The sequence below is a fragment of the Prosopis cineraria genome, unplaced genomic scaffold (assembly GCF_029017545.1).
Source record: "Prosopis cineraria cultivar Desert tree isolate PC_DT_omini unplaced genomic scaffold, ASM2901754v1 PC11, whole genome shotgun sequence".
In the NCBI taxonomy this organism is placed as follows: domain Eukaryota; kingdom Viridiplantae; phylum Streptophyta; class Magnoliopsida; order Fabales; family Fabaceae; genus Prosopis; species Prosopis cineraria.
The window spans coordinates 1,982,468-1,996,842 of NW_026555342.1; the positions used below are offsets into that span (position 1 = coordinate 1,982,468).

A 14,375-nucleotide genomic window follows, 5' to 3' on the forward strand; every position below is an offset into this window, starting at 1 on the left:
GTATAAATTATAAATCTGGTAAAAAAGGGTTTGACTAGCTGTTAAATCCTTCAATTTTTTTAACATGATTTGTTAAATATTTATTCAAAATAACTAAATAACAAAGTTGAAGTCAGTAAGATAGCACCACCTACTTCAAAAAAACTTTCTTATAACAAGGATGAAGGTAGACGGTGAAAGTGTGTCATGAAGCAGGGGTTGAAGAAAGCATCGCTAGGCCCACAAAGAGAATAAATATCCGTTTGTTTAGATTTAACAAAAGGTGTTAGGTGCTTTGATTTAAATAATTGATGATTTATTTTACACCACTTTATAATATAGAATGTCAAATAGTTCTCAAAAAATAGTTCACTGTTAAATTTATACCTTTACCTTATCAACAAATATATAGTCAAGAAATACTAGATAAGGAGATGAAAATAAAAGAAGAAAATAATATAAAAAATATAAGGAAAAAAGGAACAAGAAAACAATAAAAAATTCTCAAACTTTCATACTCCTTTCACATCACATTTTTTGTAATGTATGTTTTTCAAAAAATGTAAAAGACAACAAATCATATTTTAAAACTTACCACAGATCACTAACAAAATATTTTTCCTGTATACTATTGAAATCTTGGAACACGGTCAATGAAGTTGAAAAACACACACACACACACACACACACACACACTAGTAGTCCCTAATTGTGTCACATATGCATGTTAGATGCAAATTTCAGAAGGCATCACTACTTATGTTGCTGGATCATTGGTAGATAAAGCAATGAATGAACTTAAATACTTGTGTTGTTACAAGAGCTATGTTGATGACTTCGAAAAGGAAAAGCCAAGTTTGAGTGCAACAAGAAACACAGTTCTTAAAGATATTAAAGATGCTGAAGACAAAAATAAAAATCAGATTGAGGATGATGTTCAGTTGTGGCTAGATATAGCCAAAGGTCTCATACAAGAAGAAACAAAAGAAAAGAAGAAATGGTTTGGCTTAGTTACTAATTGCTTTTGGCAGTACAAGCGAGGAAAGGAGTTGGAAGGGAAGACACAAAGGATTAGGCAACTAATTGTTGAGAGAAACAATTTTACTCACATTGCATGTTCGACTGAGTCTCCAGATATTAAGTTCTATTCTTCTCAAAATTTTATGCATTTTGAGAATACAAAGTTGAAATTCAAACAACTTAAGGAGGCATGCAGACTGAAAGATGGCAAGAAGTTTATGATTGGACTGTATGGGTTGGGGGGGACGGGAAAAACCACGATGGCAATAGAAGTAGGTAAAGAAGTTGTAGCATTAAAAGATTTTGATAAAGTTATCTTTAGTGTTGTCTCAAAGGATCCAAACTTGAAAAAAATTCGAGAAAACATTGCAAATCAATTAGGCTTGCCAATAGATGAAAAAATGGGTGAATCTAAACAAGCACAAAGTTTGTGGAAGAGGATATTTGAAGGTAGAGAAAATATACTTATAATATTGGATGACATGTGGAAAGAGCTTACACTTCAAGACATAGGGATTCCTCCCGGTTATCATGACAAGGGTTGTTGTGTTGTCTTGCTAACCACACGTCAAACGACAGTGTGTAGAGATATGGGATGCCATGACAATATTAAACTTGAAGTCTTAAATGAAAAGGATGCCATGTATCTTTTTCTATTTTATGCTGGCATCAACATTGATGGTTCTTCCAATGATTTTGAGGATGTGGTTGCAAGTATTGTAAAGGAGTGTGGAGGATTACCTATTGCAATTGTAGCAATGGCAAGAGCATTGAAATCCAGGAGTTTAAATGACTTGAAGGATGCTTTGGTAAGATTGCAAAATTATGTGCCAACGTATAGTGCTAATGAAGAGTTGAAAGAGGCTTATAATTCTTTGAAATTAAGTTATGATTATCTAAAGAATGAAAAAGCCAAAAACCTCTTCCTCTTGTGCTCTCTCTTCCCAGAAGATTATGAAATACCTATAGAACTTTTAACTAGAATTGCTATTGGTTTGGGGCTTTGTGGAGATGCTAATAAATACTTTATAGCAAGAAGTGAATTCACTCCAATTAAAAATGAGCTCATAGATTCTTGTTTATTGTTAAAATCTAGGAATGAAATTGTAAAGATGCATGACTTGGTTCGGGAAGTTGCTCTGTGGATTGGAAAAGAACAAGTTCAAGTGGGAATGGATTCTAACACAACTTTAGATGAAAATATCCAATATTCATCTTGAAACATAAGTGACTTCCCCAACCGTTTTGGCAGTAGTAAACTTGAGGTTCTTTTAGCTTGGATAAATGAAAGTAATGAACCAAAAGTTCTAGATGCTTTATTTGAGCAAAGTGGAGAGCTTAAAATTCTAATTTTAGAATATTTGTATCATCGGCGAAGATTGCAAATTTTAGCTCAAGTTTTGTTTCAACCACTTCAAGCATTAAAAAATGTTCAAACTCTAGCCATAAAAAGATTTGAATTAGGAGATATATCTATTTTGGCAAGCTTGAAAAGCCTCACTAGTCTTGCGTTGATTAATTGTTCAATTATTGAATTGCCAAATGAAATTAGAGAGTTAGAAAATTTGAGATTGTTGGAATTGAGAAAATGTTCAATTGAAAGAAATAATCCTTTTGGAGTGATTGGAAGTTGCTCACAATTAGAGGAGTTGTATTATGTTGGCAATGATATTGGTCAACTTGACAATGACAAATTTCCTCAAATTACAACTTTTCCTAAATTGCGAAGGTATCATATAGTGGAATCTCCTACTAGTCATTTTGAAGTGGATTTTTCAATATCTAGATACTTCAATTCAAAGGACTTAGGAAAAAATTTCTCTAAGGAAATATTTACATCCCTAGTAGCAGGAGCAGAAATTTTGGAGTTAAATAAAGTTGATTGTAGTAGAGGATGGACAAATATTGTTCATGGCATTGTTCTTATGAAAGAAAAAGGTTTGAAACATCATTTAACTAAGCTTTATTTGGAATCTTGTTCCGAGTTAAAGTATCTGGTGAATACAGAGCATCTTCAATCTGGTATGGCTATCTTCTCCAAGTTAGTGGAGCTGCAACTTCATGAAATGGGTGTAAGAGAACTATTGTGTGACCCTTATCCTCTTGACTTTCTAAAGCGATCAGAGAATCTAAGGTTAGTGGGATGTAGAAAATTGAAAAGCACATTATTTGAGGGCAAGCTAGAGCTGGGTAATCTTAAGTCTATAAAATTAGACGAATGTTCAATGACTTGTCTTTTTCATCCATTAACAGCTCAAAGTCTCCAGAAGCTAGAGACATTAGAGATACATGAATGTTCACAGCTAAACTACATGGTAAAGGAGGTAATGGATGATCATGATGATCCTAATCAAAAGAGCTATGGGTCAATGTTCCCAAAATTGAAATCTCTCGATGTTGAAAAATGTGGAGGATTAGAATTTATATTGCCAATATGTTTTTGTAAAGACCTTCCACTACTTGAAAGTGTGACAATCAGGGAATGTGAGAAGCTAAAATACATATTTGGGCAGTATCCAAATGAGAGAGAATTGCATCAAATGGGAAAAGAATCTGTGCTCCAGTTGCTAGAAGAAATGGTGATTGATGCACAAAATTTCATAAGCATTTATGCAGAATGTTATTTACCCCTACCTTGTGCTGAAGTGCGAAAATTGGAAGATGAGAGTAACAATTTATCAAGGGGTCCTCTTTGTTGTTTTTGGGCAAGAGTAGGGGCCTCAACTCTACAATCCCCTTCCACTTCTAATACCACTCAATTGGACCCTACTCAGGTACTCATCTCTCTCTTTTTTTTATGTCGGTACAATTCTTTGCATTAGGAATTAATAGTATTGAAAATGAACAATTATATAACAACATATCGAATTATAAATTACTAATAACTTTTAAACTATTTCGAGCCACTATAAATATATACTTGTAAATTAATCGCCTCATTCTTTATTCATTTTTTCTTGTAAGTCTTCATAATATTAGATGAGTAGTTCAAATATACATCTAAGCCCAACCCATTAATACCTTGTGAAAATGAGTTCGATTGGGTGGCCTGTTTTTACTTTACCCACTAAAAATAATTTTTTATTTTCAAGTTAAATTTAAATTGTACCTTGTGTTATACTTTCAAATTAGAATTGGTATTATTCATTTCTAATATTTGACCATTATAATTCATACTTTAGTAAAAACTATATAATATGATAATGTAAAAATTTAATTTTTTTAAGACATAAAAAATTTTAAAATATAAAAATATAAAAACAAACTTGCGAGCCCGTCTTTGAGTCCCTTGAATAAAGGTTGGACTTCAGAAAAAAGTTAACTTTAGGATAACTGGATTTATGTGCTTAAGCCCATAAAAATTGGGCATATAAGGGCCATGTCCATATGGGCCTAGCCTGCCTGTTTTTGAGCTATGAATTTTATCAAAAAGTAATATCTCAAAATTGAAGTGCCTCGTGGCAATGTATCAAATTTAATTTTGCATGTGTGTGTATACAGTGTATATATTTTAATGATTTTAAGACAACTTAATTTGTTTATATATAGTATTCTTGTCCTATTTATTAGGTATTTTATAAAACTAAGAAGTGATTTTAATTATTCCCTCCATTAAAAAATGTAAGACATTTTTAACCGAGTTTTATCCTCTAATAAAGTAGTTACCTACTTTTCAACTAACCCTATCTTTTCATATTTACCCCTATTAAACACCCTACAATAAATATAAAGTCATTATCAATAAGAGTACTTTTGGAAGAAAGGCGATGATTACACCTCAAAAGACTAAAAATACTTTACATTTTTTAACATCCAATTCTTCAAAAAAATACGTTACATTTTTGAATGGATGGAGTATAAGGTATCAAATAAAAAGATCAAATAAAATTCTAATATGATCCTTTAACTTGAGAAAACATATACACTAATAAGATGACTCATCCTTTTTTAATTGATAAGGATATTATTAGAATGTAGGTATATTTTTTAACAAATAAAACAACATAATAATTTTTAACATCATTTAAAATAAAAATATAAATATTCCGTTAAAGTTCTAAAATATTTAATTTTTTATTTTTAATCATATTTAAAAAATAAAAATTATTAATTTACCTTATAATCTAATTAAAATTATTAATTTATTCTTACAAAAAATATTAATGTGGTATTAAAATGATAAAAATTTTTTAAAAATAATATAAATTATGTTAATTAATTTATTTATGAATATATTAAATATATATTTCATTAATTTTGTTTACATACCTACTTTAAATATTATTTTAATTAATTTTGTAATATAAAAAAATTTAAACCAAGACCCGAGTATGCCTTCAGACTTAAAAAATATTTATAGAGGTATTTATAGATTGCCTACCAACAAAGTCTTCACATGACAACAAGATTTGAATAACAACTTTGTAAGTTATAGGCTAAATGCCTAAATCCTTACTAATTGGACCAACATTTGTTGGTGTACCAACTTTAATGATTTTTAGATCACACTTATATGCTTAAAGAATGATATTTTGATTCAATATATGTAAATTAACAGTCAATTAATGGTTGAGTGCATAAAAAAGAAATATTAAAGGCAGAAGAGAGGCTTGTGCTTTGTTACTATTGATTAATTTTAGGGAAGTTATGTACAGATTTTCAAATAAATAAAATAGAGATATTTGTAATTAAGATAAAATAGAGGAGAAATCAATGCATTTTAATCATATTGGTCCAAAAAAGTTATTTTCCTCCTAATATAAATATAATTCATATTTAGTGAATATAAATTTTATTTTAGGAATTATAAAAATTTCAGTTAATATAATTTTTAAACTATATTTGATATTTTAAAATAAAAATATTTTAATATATTATGAAATCGTTTATAGACGTGGATTTTTGATAGACATGTTTATATATTCATGAGTAATTAGTTTTCTTTATATATTGTACTCTGTTCAAAAATGTAAGACTGTTTCTTTAAGTTGGATATTGAAAATTATAAGGCATTTTTTATTTTTTAATATATAATTAATGATATTTTTTATAAAAAATTTAATAAATAAAACACTCAACCATTCTCCTTTAAGTGAAACATTTTATTAAATAAGGACAAACATAAAATGATGATATTAGTTTAAAGATAATTTATTAATTTATTTGGGGTGTAATTCAATTAAAACTATTTTATATTTTTTAAGGGAATGAGTATAAATATATATATAAACTATTTGTTTGGGGACATGTTATATTTGTTTGATGAGTCGGATATTCATTTTACTATTTAGAATATGAGATGCATGTTTCATATTTTAAAGTAACTTTGGCATCTGTCTTTGTTCAAATTGTTAAGAATAGAAAATGCATCTTGAAAAAAGAATGATTGAACTTAGATTTATCTTTTATAATTAAAGCTAAAATTTATATTTCTTTTTTATCCTAGCGAAAGGCACTAGTTTCTTAATACATGACAAGCCAATGTTTGAATTCTTAATGGGAGAGAATTCTTCATTTAGTACTTGATGTTTTTTTTGAATAGGATTACCTCCAAAATTAACAATATTATTTATAATTAGAATGAAAAAAAAATCAAATGAGAAGATAAATTTTAATGCAAATATAAATTGTCAAATAAAGAAAAAATAAAATTTTTTCTGAGGCTTGAGAAATGTTTGAATGCAATACGTGCATTGCTAATGGAGTTTTTACACCACCTTTATGTTCATACAACAATTTGAGAAAGATGACGATAGAGGGATTTTTTGAGTTGAAGTCACTTTTTACCCTCTCTATTGCCTCATCATTAAAATTGTTGGAAGACTTGAAAGTAAGGATATGGAATGCACTGGAGCATATAGTAACAAATGAGAGGCATTATGGTCATGATGATATGAACGTTAGCTCCATCTTTCCCAACTCAAAGCAAGTTCAAGTCTCTTGCTGCAACCATTAGGAATATATATGGGCATTATAGTCATGATGATATGGATACATGTATCTATGTTGATTTTGCTGTCTCGTACAAATATAGGCCCCGTAATGCCTGCCCATAACTTTTTCACAAAAGGCTCTCACCTTAAAACATTTTGTGGCTTTATTTTCGCCCATTATTTTATGTTTTCTTTTATTGAAGTATTTAAAATGTTGAAAATTTAGAATTTTCAATATAGAATATAGTATAGATTTACAATATATAATTTGCCTCTAGATATAACTGTTTAAATTGAAAAGAATATAAAGAAAGACGGGAAATGTCAGTTTAAACTTCTTTTATAAAAACTAGCCAGCAATTTTTTTTTTTTGGAAGAGGAGAATTAGACAAGTTAAAAAAACCTTGTTTAAATGTAAAATGTTTAAAAAAAATTATATTCCATTTTTCTTTGGCCTCACTAACTTATATATATAGACAAAACAGTACTTCCTAATTTTTTGCAGTGTACAAATAAATTAATTTATTATATTTTAACCTATTGAAGGGATAATAAAATTTTTAGTTTTCTCTTAAGTTTGTCTCTTGGTCAATTTTGTTTCTAAAGTATAATCTTTATCAATCAAGTTTCTAAAATTTTATTACTATATGTAATTAATCCTCAGGGTTTGAAGAGGAAATGATACTGTGAGGATTATTAGGAACTTGATTGATAAAAATTAATTATTTATGAATGGACTGAAAGTTTTATTATTTAGTTATTATAAAGAATTCAAATGATATGAAAAAACATAATAGCATGTTTGGATGGAATGCAGGAATCAAAAGTCAAGTTTGGTCTCAATATAGCTCATGGATATTTTATTTCACCATTATATCAATGCAATCTGAGACATATTAGGATAAACAGATTTTCGAAGTTGAAGTCACTCTTTACCCTCTCCATTGCCTCATCCTTGAAATTATTGCAATTCTTGGGAGTCGAAGAGTGTGATGCACTGGAGCAGATAGTAGAAAATGAGGGGCATTTTGGTCATGATGATGATACGACCGTCAGCTCTATGTTTCCCAACTTACACCATGTCCTTGTCCATCGATGTAGCAACTTGAAATGCCTATTCTCTATGTCCACATATTGTAAGCTTCCAAAACTACTCATGTTGGATATAAAAGACGCCCCTCAGTTTGAGCAAGTCTTTGAATGCGAGCAAGCAGTTAAATTTCAAGAGCCGACCACGAAAGATGTGCTTCCAAAATTATTTGGAATGAGACTCATAAATCTGCCAACCCTTCATACAATCTATCACGGACTTGATTTCCAAAATGTGAAAATCCGTGTTGTGAGGTGTCACACCTTATCTCAGGAAATAAAATGAATACAACAAAATATGGGAAATTCTTCTGGTATTAATCAGTAAATTGCATTGCGAAGTTCATCAGAAAACAATACAGCAAAAGTGTGGTTCAGAAAAGGAAACGATAACAGAACAGAATTACCAGAGAAAGGAGGAGGAATAACAGAAAGGAGAGAGAGACCAATTACAATCACACACTGTTTTCCACTCATTGCATGCACATGCATTTTATCCCTCTTGCCCCTCTCGTAACTTCCACGTGAGTGTTCTTGGACGAGTGCTTCTACGCAAAGCAGCCAAATCCGTGTGACCGTCATTGGGTATCGCCACGTCATGGTTCAGCTCACCACTCATCTGCTGACTCGATAAAGTGGACGTGACATGAGGCAATGTCCCAATATCTCTATAACTTCAGCTAATGACAGCAAGAGAGAACGTAAGTTAATCACAGTTGCTGAATGCTATGATTTGCTCCTTTCTACTGTTGAAATTGTTTTGTTTAATTGCGCAGTACTTGCTTTGTCTTCATTATTGCATCAGCGGGAGTCTAACTCGGAAGATAATGATGACTGCAAGGTTGCAAGTTTTGTTGCTTGGAATTGGGCTAACGAGGTGAGTACAAAACTTTATAAAATAGCATAATCTGATGGAACAGAAGAAAAGCACAAGGATGCCATAAAATAATCTTTTCACACCAAACTTTACTAACGTATATCAAATTTACCAATACATAAATAAAATTTTGCCCTGCTACTACTCATTTAGTATAAAATCAATAGATCCACAACTTTTCCTTTTGTGTGGGCCAAGATTATTATCTTTATTATTCACTTCTATTCATCATTTTCTTTATATCATGTTCAGCTAGAGAGAGGCACGACAAAGCCAAAACAGTACAATAGTTCTTCAAATCTAGCAAATGTATATAAATTATACCTCCCTCTACATTTAATAAATCCAGTGCCTATTCTTTTCCCTTTTATTTTGTGGGCTAAGATTATTGAAGTTTATTAGTGACTTCAACTCTATTGATCTCTTTGTATACGTTTGGTAATTGTGTAGAGCGAAGAGGCATTCCAGGAGATTGTTGAAGACGACTCCGCAATCCACAAGCAGTATAGTAGTTCGCCAAATTTGAGAGAGGTCTAAACAAAATGCTTGTTTTAATAAAACAGCCTCATAACCCAACAAACAATTTCTCTCAATAAATCACAAATAGAAGCAAATGAAAATGTTGAAGGCTGATTTTTTTTTTAAATCTCTAATTAAGATATTGTGAGGGTCATTCCTCAATAAATAATCGTGATTGAATCACCGGCCACAAGCAAGATTACCATGTATCTTTTTTATTTAAAATAAATCATTTAACTTAATGTGGCCTTTTGAATATTCACCTTCATGAAGAACAAGTTTGCTGGCAAAAAAGCTAAGAATGAGACAATCATGATTTATAAACAAAACGGACTTTTATTTCCGTATGCTCCATGATTATGATGTTCATTAACGACTTCCCTTCTTTACCTTTGTTTTTTTTTTAATAACTCTCACGTTTTTACATCTTCTATTTTTCTTCAGATTGAAGAAGAAGAATCTCAAAATATTATTGGAGAAGACTCAGCAAAGTCAGAACATACAAATGCATCACCAAATTTGGAAAACGTACTTACATTATACTTTTCTATATCTGGCAAACTTAAGAAACCAACTAATGGTAAAGGAGAATTACACTTCAAACTCATTTTATTTTCTTTTTATATCTTTTGCTATTGTTTAGAGTAAAGAAGCATCAAAGAAGATTGCTGAAAAAGACTCCACTGCGCACACACAGAGCAGTAATTTGCCAAACATGACAAAGGTCCGTACATTGTGATTTTTTCTCAATATAATAACACTGACTCAAACCAATAAATAATTTCATCTTGATTAATCAATAAGTGGCTATTTAGTAACTAAAACATATTTTATGGCTGCGCAGAATATGAATGCAACAACAAATGATATTGTTGAAGAACAACTTTCCAGTTCACATACAGCGGCAGCTTCCTCATCTAATTTAGATATGGTAAGAGTCATTCCTCAACAAATACTTTCATTAGAACTTATTGAGCCTTTGTACTATGAAATATACCATGAAACTAAAGCTGATTTACTACTCTGAAGACATGGCACAAACTGCAAACTGATTTACTACTCTGTGCTATGAAATAGATTGTTCATGGAAGCTTAGAGCTAAGAGTTCAAGAAAGTTCTAAATTAGATGGAGCTATCGAAGAAAATCAAATCATGAATTCAAAATCAAGCAATGCATCCCCAACATCATCTATAATTCCTCAGGAAAATAAATCTTCACATGTAAGAATATAATCTTTCCTGACAAAGTGTCTTAGGAATATCAAACTTAAAAGTCATTTGGTGTTATGCAGGAAGCTGAAGCAACTATGGGAGAAGGTCTTTCATCTGAGAAACATGACACAGTGAGTTCATCAACTCCTTTTGAACTAAAAATCTCAACTCCATGTTCATTAACTTCTATGTAGTTGAAGCTAACATCAAACTAATCTATTTCTTGGTGGTTCCTTCTGTCATAGAACAAGGAGAAAGTAGAGGCAAGTGTTCGAGAAAATCCAAAATTAGAGGAAGTTGTAATGTCAAATGAAGTCCGGGATTCAAAACTCAAAACCATACTTGCACCATTTGCTAGTCCTTTACAAGTTGAATCAGCACAAGTAAGATTATCACCTTTAATTTTCATATACAAATTGATGCGGTGATCTTTTGAATATTCATGCTTATATCGAGGATGAGTTTGTTAATTGTGACTTAAGATTCATAAAGTTTGTTAGTGAATTCAACTCATTTTATCTCTTTTTATATTTTTTGAGATTGTTTAAAATGAAGAGAAATCTAAAGAGGGTCTTGAAATTCTTTAGAAACACATTCATTTTTTTACAGAATCAATTTCTTATTTCTCATGCAGCAACAACAATTCCATCATCTGATAATTTGGATATTATGAGGGTCTTTCCTCAACAAATGCTTTTAGTTGCACGTTCATTGAGCATTTTTTTAATAAAGTAGCAATGTGGGGGTGAAAATGGCTAAATAGTAATGGTTAATTATGTTCTTTTTATGAGTTAATAGGATTTTCTGATGCTCCGTTGGGAATCAAAGTTGTTGTTGACAGTAAACTAATCATTTATTAATTTGTGATTTACTGTCATTCCACAAACTCAGGAAACAATGGAGGAGGCAAGTGTTCTAAAAGGTCAAAGACCAGGGGAGGCTGTGTTAGCAGATGAAGTCATGGATTCAAAGCTAAGCAACATACCCTTACCATTTTCTAGTGCTTCACAAATTGAATCACCACAAGTAAGATTTTCACCTTTTTAGTATAAACTAAATGAATCAAAATTTAGGCAGCTTTTTGGATATTCATGTTCACGAAGGATAAGTTTGCCAGGAAAAAAAATATCTGAGAATGAAACAATCATGATGGATCAGCAAGCACTAGTTGAAAGGGGATTTTATTTCCATTAGAAGATTAATATCTTTATTACTAACCTCAAATCTTCCTTCTTCTTCTTCTTCTTTTTTTAGTTGAACAACACTTTTACTTCTTTATATATTTTATTGTTGTTAACAATCAAAAAGAAGCATCACAAGAGATTGTTGAAAAACCAAAACAGAACAATGCTTCACCAGATTTGGACAATATCGTACACATATTATACTTATCTATAATCAAGAATAAATAAAAAACCAACTAATGATTTCTCTCTTACCTTATTTTCCTATCCATGTGCTCCAATTAAATCAAGAATTTTTAATTTTTTGTGCTAAGATTACACATTAAAGAATATAGCTTTTGAAGAGATGGCATTAAAAGTAAATTTCAAACTAATTTACTACGTACCATATATGTGCTATGCAACAGATTACTAAGGAAACAATGAAGCCAAATGTCTGAGAAGGTTCTAAATTAGATGAAGCTAGCAAAATATAGCAAATCATGAATTTAGATTTAAGCAACACAGTCCCAACAAAATCCACTATTCCTTCAAAAAATAAATCTCCCCTTGTAAGAATTTATATGGGCCTTCTTGACATGAGTCGAGTTTATACTAAATGCTTTGTGATGGTTTTTGCTAATTTATGTTTGTTTTGGTTAATTTGGTTCACAAGTAAGTCCATCAACTAATAGACATATGATCTCTCAGTGTGTAAATAACTACTTTTATCATTCCCCTCCATTACTGTTGTTACTTTATTGATTTTTGTTGAGATTAATTTTTTCTGGCTTTGTGGTCTTAGGTCCCTTCAATCTCTGCTCATGGCAAGCCTCAAATAGAAACTTCAACTACTCCCTTAGACATAGAGAGCTCACATTCAGACCTGCCAGATATTTCAGCAACTACTGAATCGGCACAAGTAAGTCTTGGTTTACTGCATTAGTTTTAGGGTGTAAAATTTTTCTTCTTTGAAATTTTATGTACTAATGCTGAAATAAAGTATAGTTTGATGGCATCAACTCGTATGTATGTATGAATGTTAAATATATTATACATTTATTTTTAATTTCCTTGAGTTAAATATATATGGAATACAAGATATTTCATGTTTGTAATTAATTCTATTGGTGAGAAGGATCTTCATCTATTCTGACTTACTCCAGGATGAGACTTGGACTGATGAAGAAAATAAGTTTGGCAAGAAGTCTAAACAATATGAAGAACATGATCACATGAGATTATTCCAAATAACAGAGGAAGCTGCTGATATTGAAGTCCACATGCCTTATGTTCATAAAATCATTGCTGATCTTCAACATCATGATGAGGTGGCTAAGGCCCTTGCTAACTTGGCTGCCTCATTGAAGATAGGTTTAAATGAAATAGCTACCTCAGAAGAAAACAGACTTTGCCTTGAGAAAGCTCTCACCATCTTGTCCTCATATTGTTCTGAAGATGGACCTCCCTCTAATAGCCTTCAAGCTGCAATACACTCTATGCATGAAGAAATCCAACGTATTGTATCTTCCTTCAACCAAGCCCACGACACCATTGACACATTCACCAAGCTCGAACAAAAAGAGAAGCTTATGATGGAACAACGCTCACAGCGAAAGGAAGTGGCCGCTGCAACTTTATCTGCAATTCATAGGACTGAGAATTCAATGGTAGAGGCTCAACTAAAGGAAGCAGAGCTGAAAGAGCATATCTCTAAGTTGCAGGCTGAACTGGATAGCAAGAAGAAGAAAATAGAGGAATGCAAGATCAAACTGTTATCTCTTCAAGAGCAGGACAGGAAGAGTGCTTCTGATGACATAGGATTCATAATGGAGTTTGAGGAAGTGAAGAAAGAGAGGTCAAGCATGGTTGAAGCACAAGTGAAAGCAAGGGAACAACTGAAAAATATGGACGCCAAGTGGTCTTCCTGTTTATCCAATTTTATGAAAACCACACTACTGCTGGGAATTCATCTTAAGCAAAAACTTTGACTTTTAGAGACTGTTATTTAAATTTCCTGCCAAAAAAAAAAAAAGAATTCTAGAGTCAAATTTAGTAGTTGGGTTGTTGTATGTATGTGTCTTGGGTTGAGTGTCATTGCTGCAGTGATTTTCATTATGTTGATAGTAAGTAATGATAGAATTCTCGAAAGGAAAAAAAAAAAAAAAAGAATAGGGTTGTGATCAATAATTATTGAACTCATTGTTGTACACATTGATTTGATGATAGTGAAGTTTTTCTGGACTTGGTCCCGTGGTTTTTATCTCTCACATTGCGGGAGTTTTCCACGTTAAAAAATTGTGTGTTCTTTTGTCTTCTTCATCTAAAATATTTTGGCCTTTTGGGTTGCAAAATTGTAACATTTCAAAGAAATTGTCAGTTTGTCACAGCATTATGTTACAAAGACCATATGGTTGCAGGTGAAAGCGATTCCCTACAATTTAGATTTATTGTCAAATTATCATTGTCCTTTTCAATTTATAATACCTAAACTTATTATTGTAATTGGAAAGTATATTGACTGAAGAAATGCGAAGAATGGTATCATGCTTCAAGCAAGCTACTGATACCCTTAACAGATTA

The 14,375-nt window shown here is 31.3% G+C and overlaps 2 protein-coding genes across 5 annotated transcripts; both read left to right on the plus strand.

The window, feature by feature from the left end:
* Positions 1 to 710: 710 nt before the first annotated feature.
* Positions 711 to 2,219, plus strand: LOC129285591 (probable disease resistance protein At4g27220). Its single transcript, XM_054921336.1, has one exon. It carries the CDS (start codon positions 711 to 713, stop codon positions 2,217 to 2,219), a length of 1,509 nt encoding a protein of 502 aa, XP_054777311.1.
* LOC129285160 (uncharacterized) lies at positions 1,279 to 14,040 on the plus strand. Of its 4 annotated transcripts, none has more exons than XM_054920731.1 (14): positions 1,279 to 3,773; positions 7,750 to 8,722; positions 8,798 to 8,898; positions 9,151 to 9,207; positions 9,349 to 9,429; positions 9,862 to 9,945; positions 10,061 to 10,141; positions 10,262 to 10,348; positions 10,495 to 10,638; positions 10,710 to 10,760; positions 10,875 to 11,012; positions 11,521 to 11,655; positions 12,598 to 12,714; positions 12,959 to 14,040. In XM_054920731.1, the coding sequence occupies exons 2-14, from the start codon at positions 8,668 to 8,670 to the stop codon at positions 13,781 to 13,783; spliced, it is 1,956 nt and encodes a 651-aa protein (XP_054776706.1). In that variant the 5' UTR covers positions 1,279 to 3,773; positions 7,750 to 8,667; the 3' UTR covers positions 13,784 to 14,040. The 4 variants fall into 4 exon arrangements, with proteins under 4 accessions (XP_054776706.1, XP_054776708.1, XP_054776707.1 ...); XM_054920733.1 differs by having other exon boundaries at positions 8,827 to 8,898; XM_054920732.1 differs by lacking the exon at positions 9,151 to 9,207.
* Positions 14,041 to 14,375: the final 335 nt, after the last annotated feature.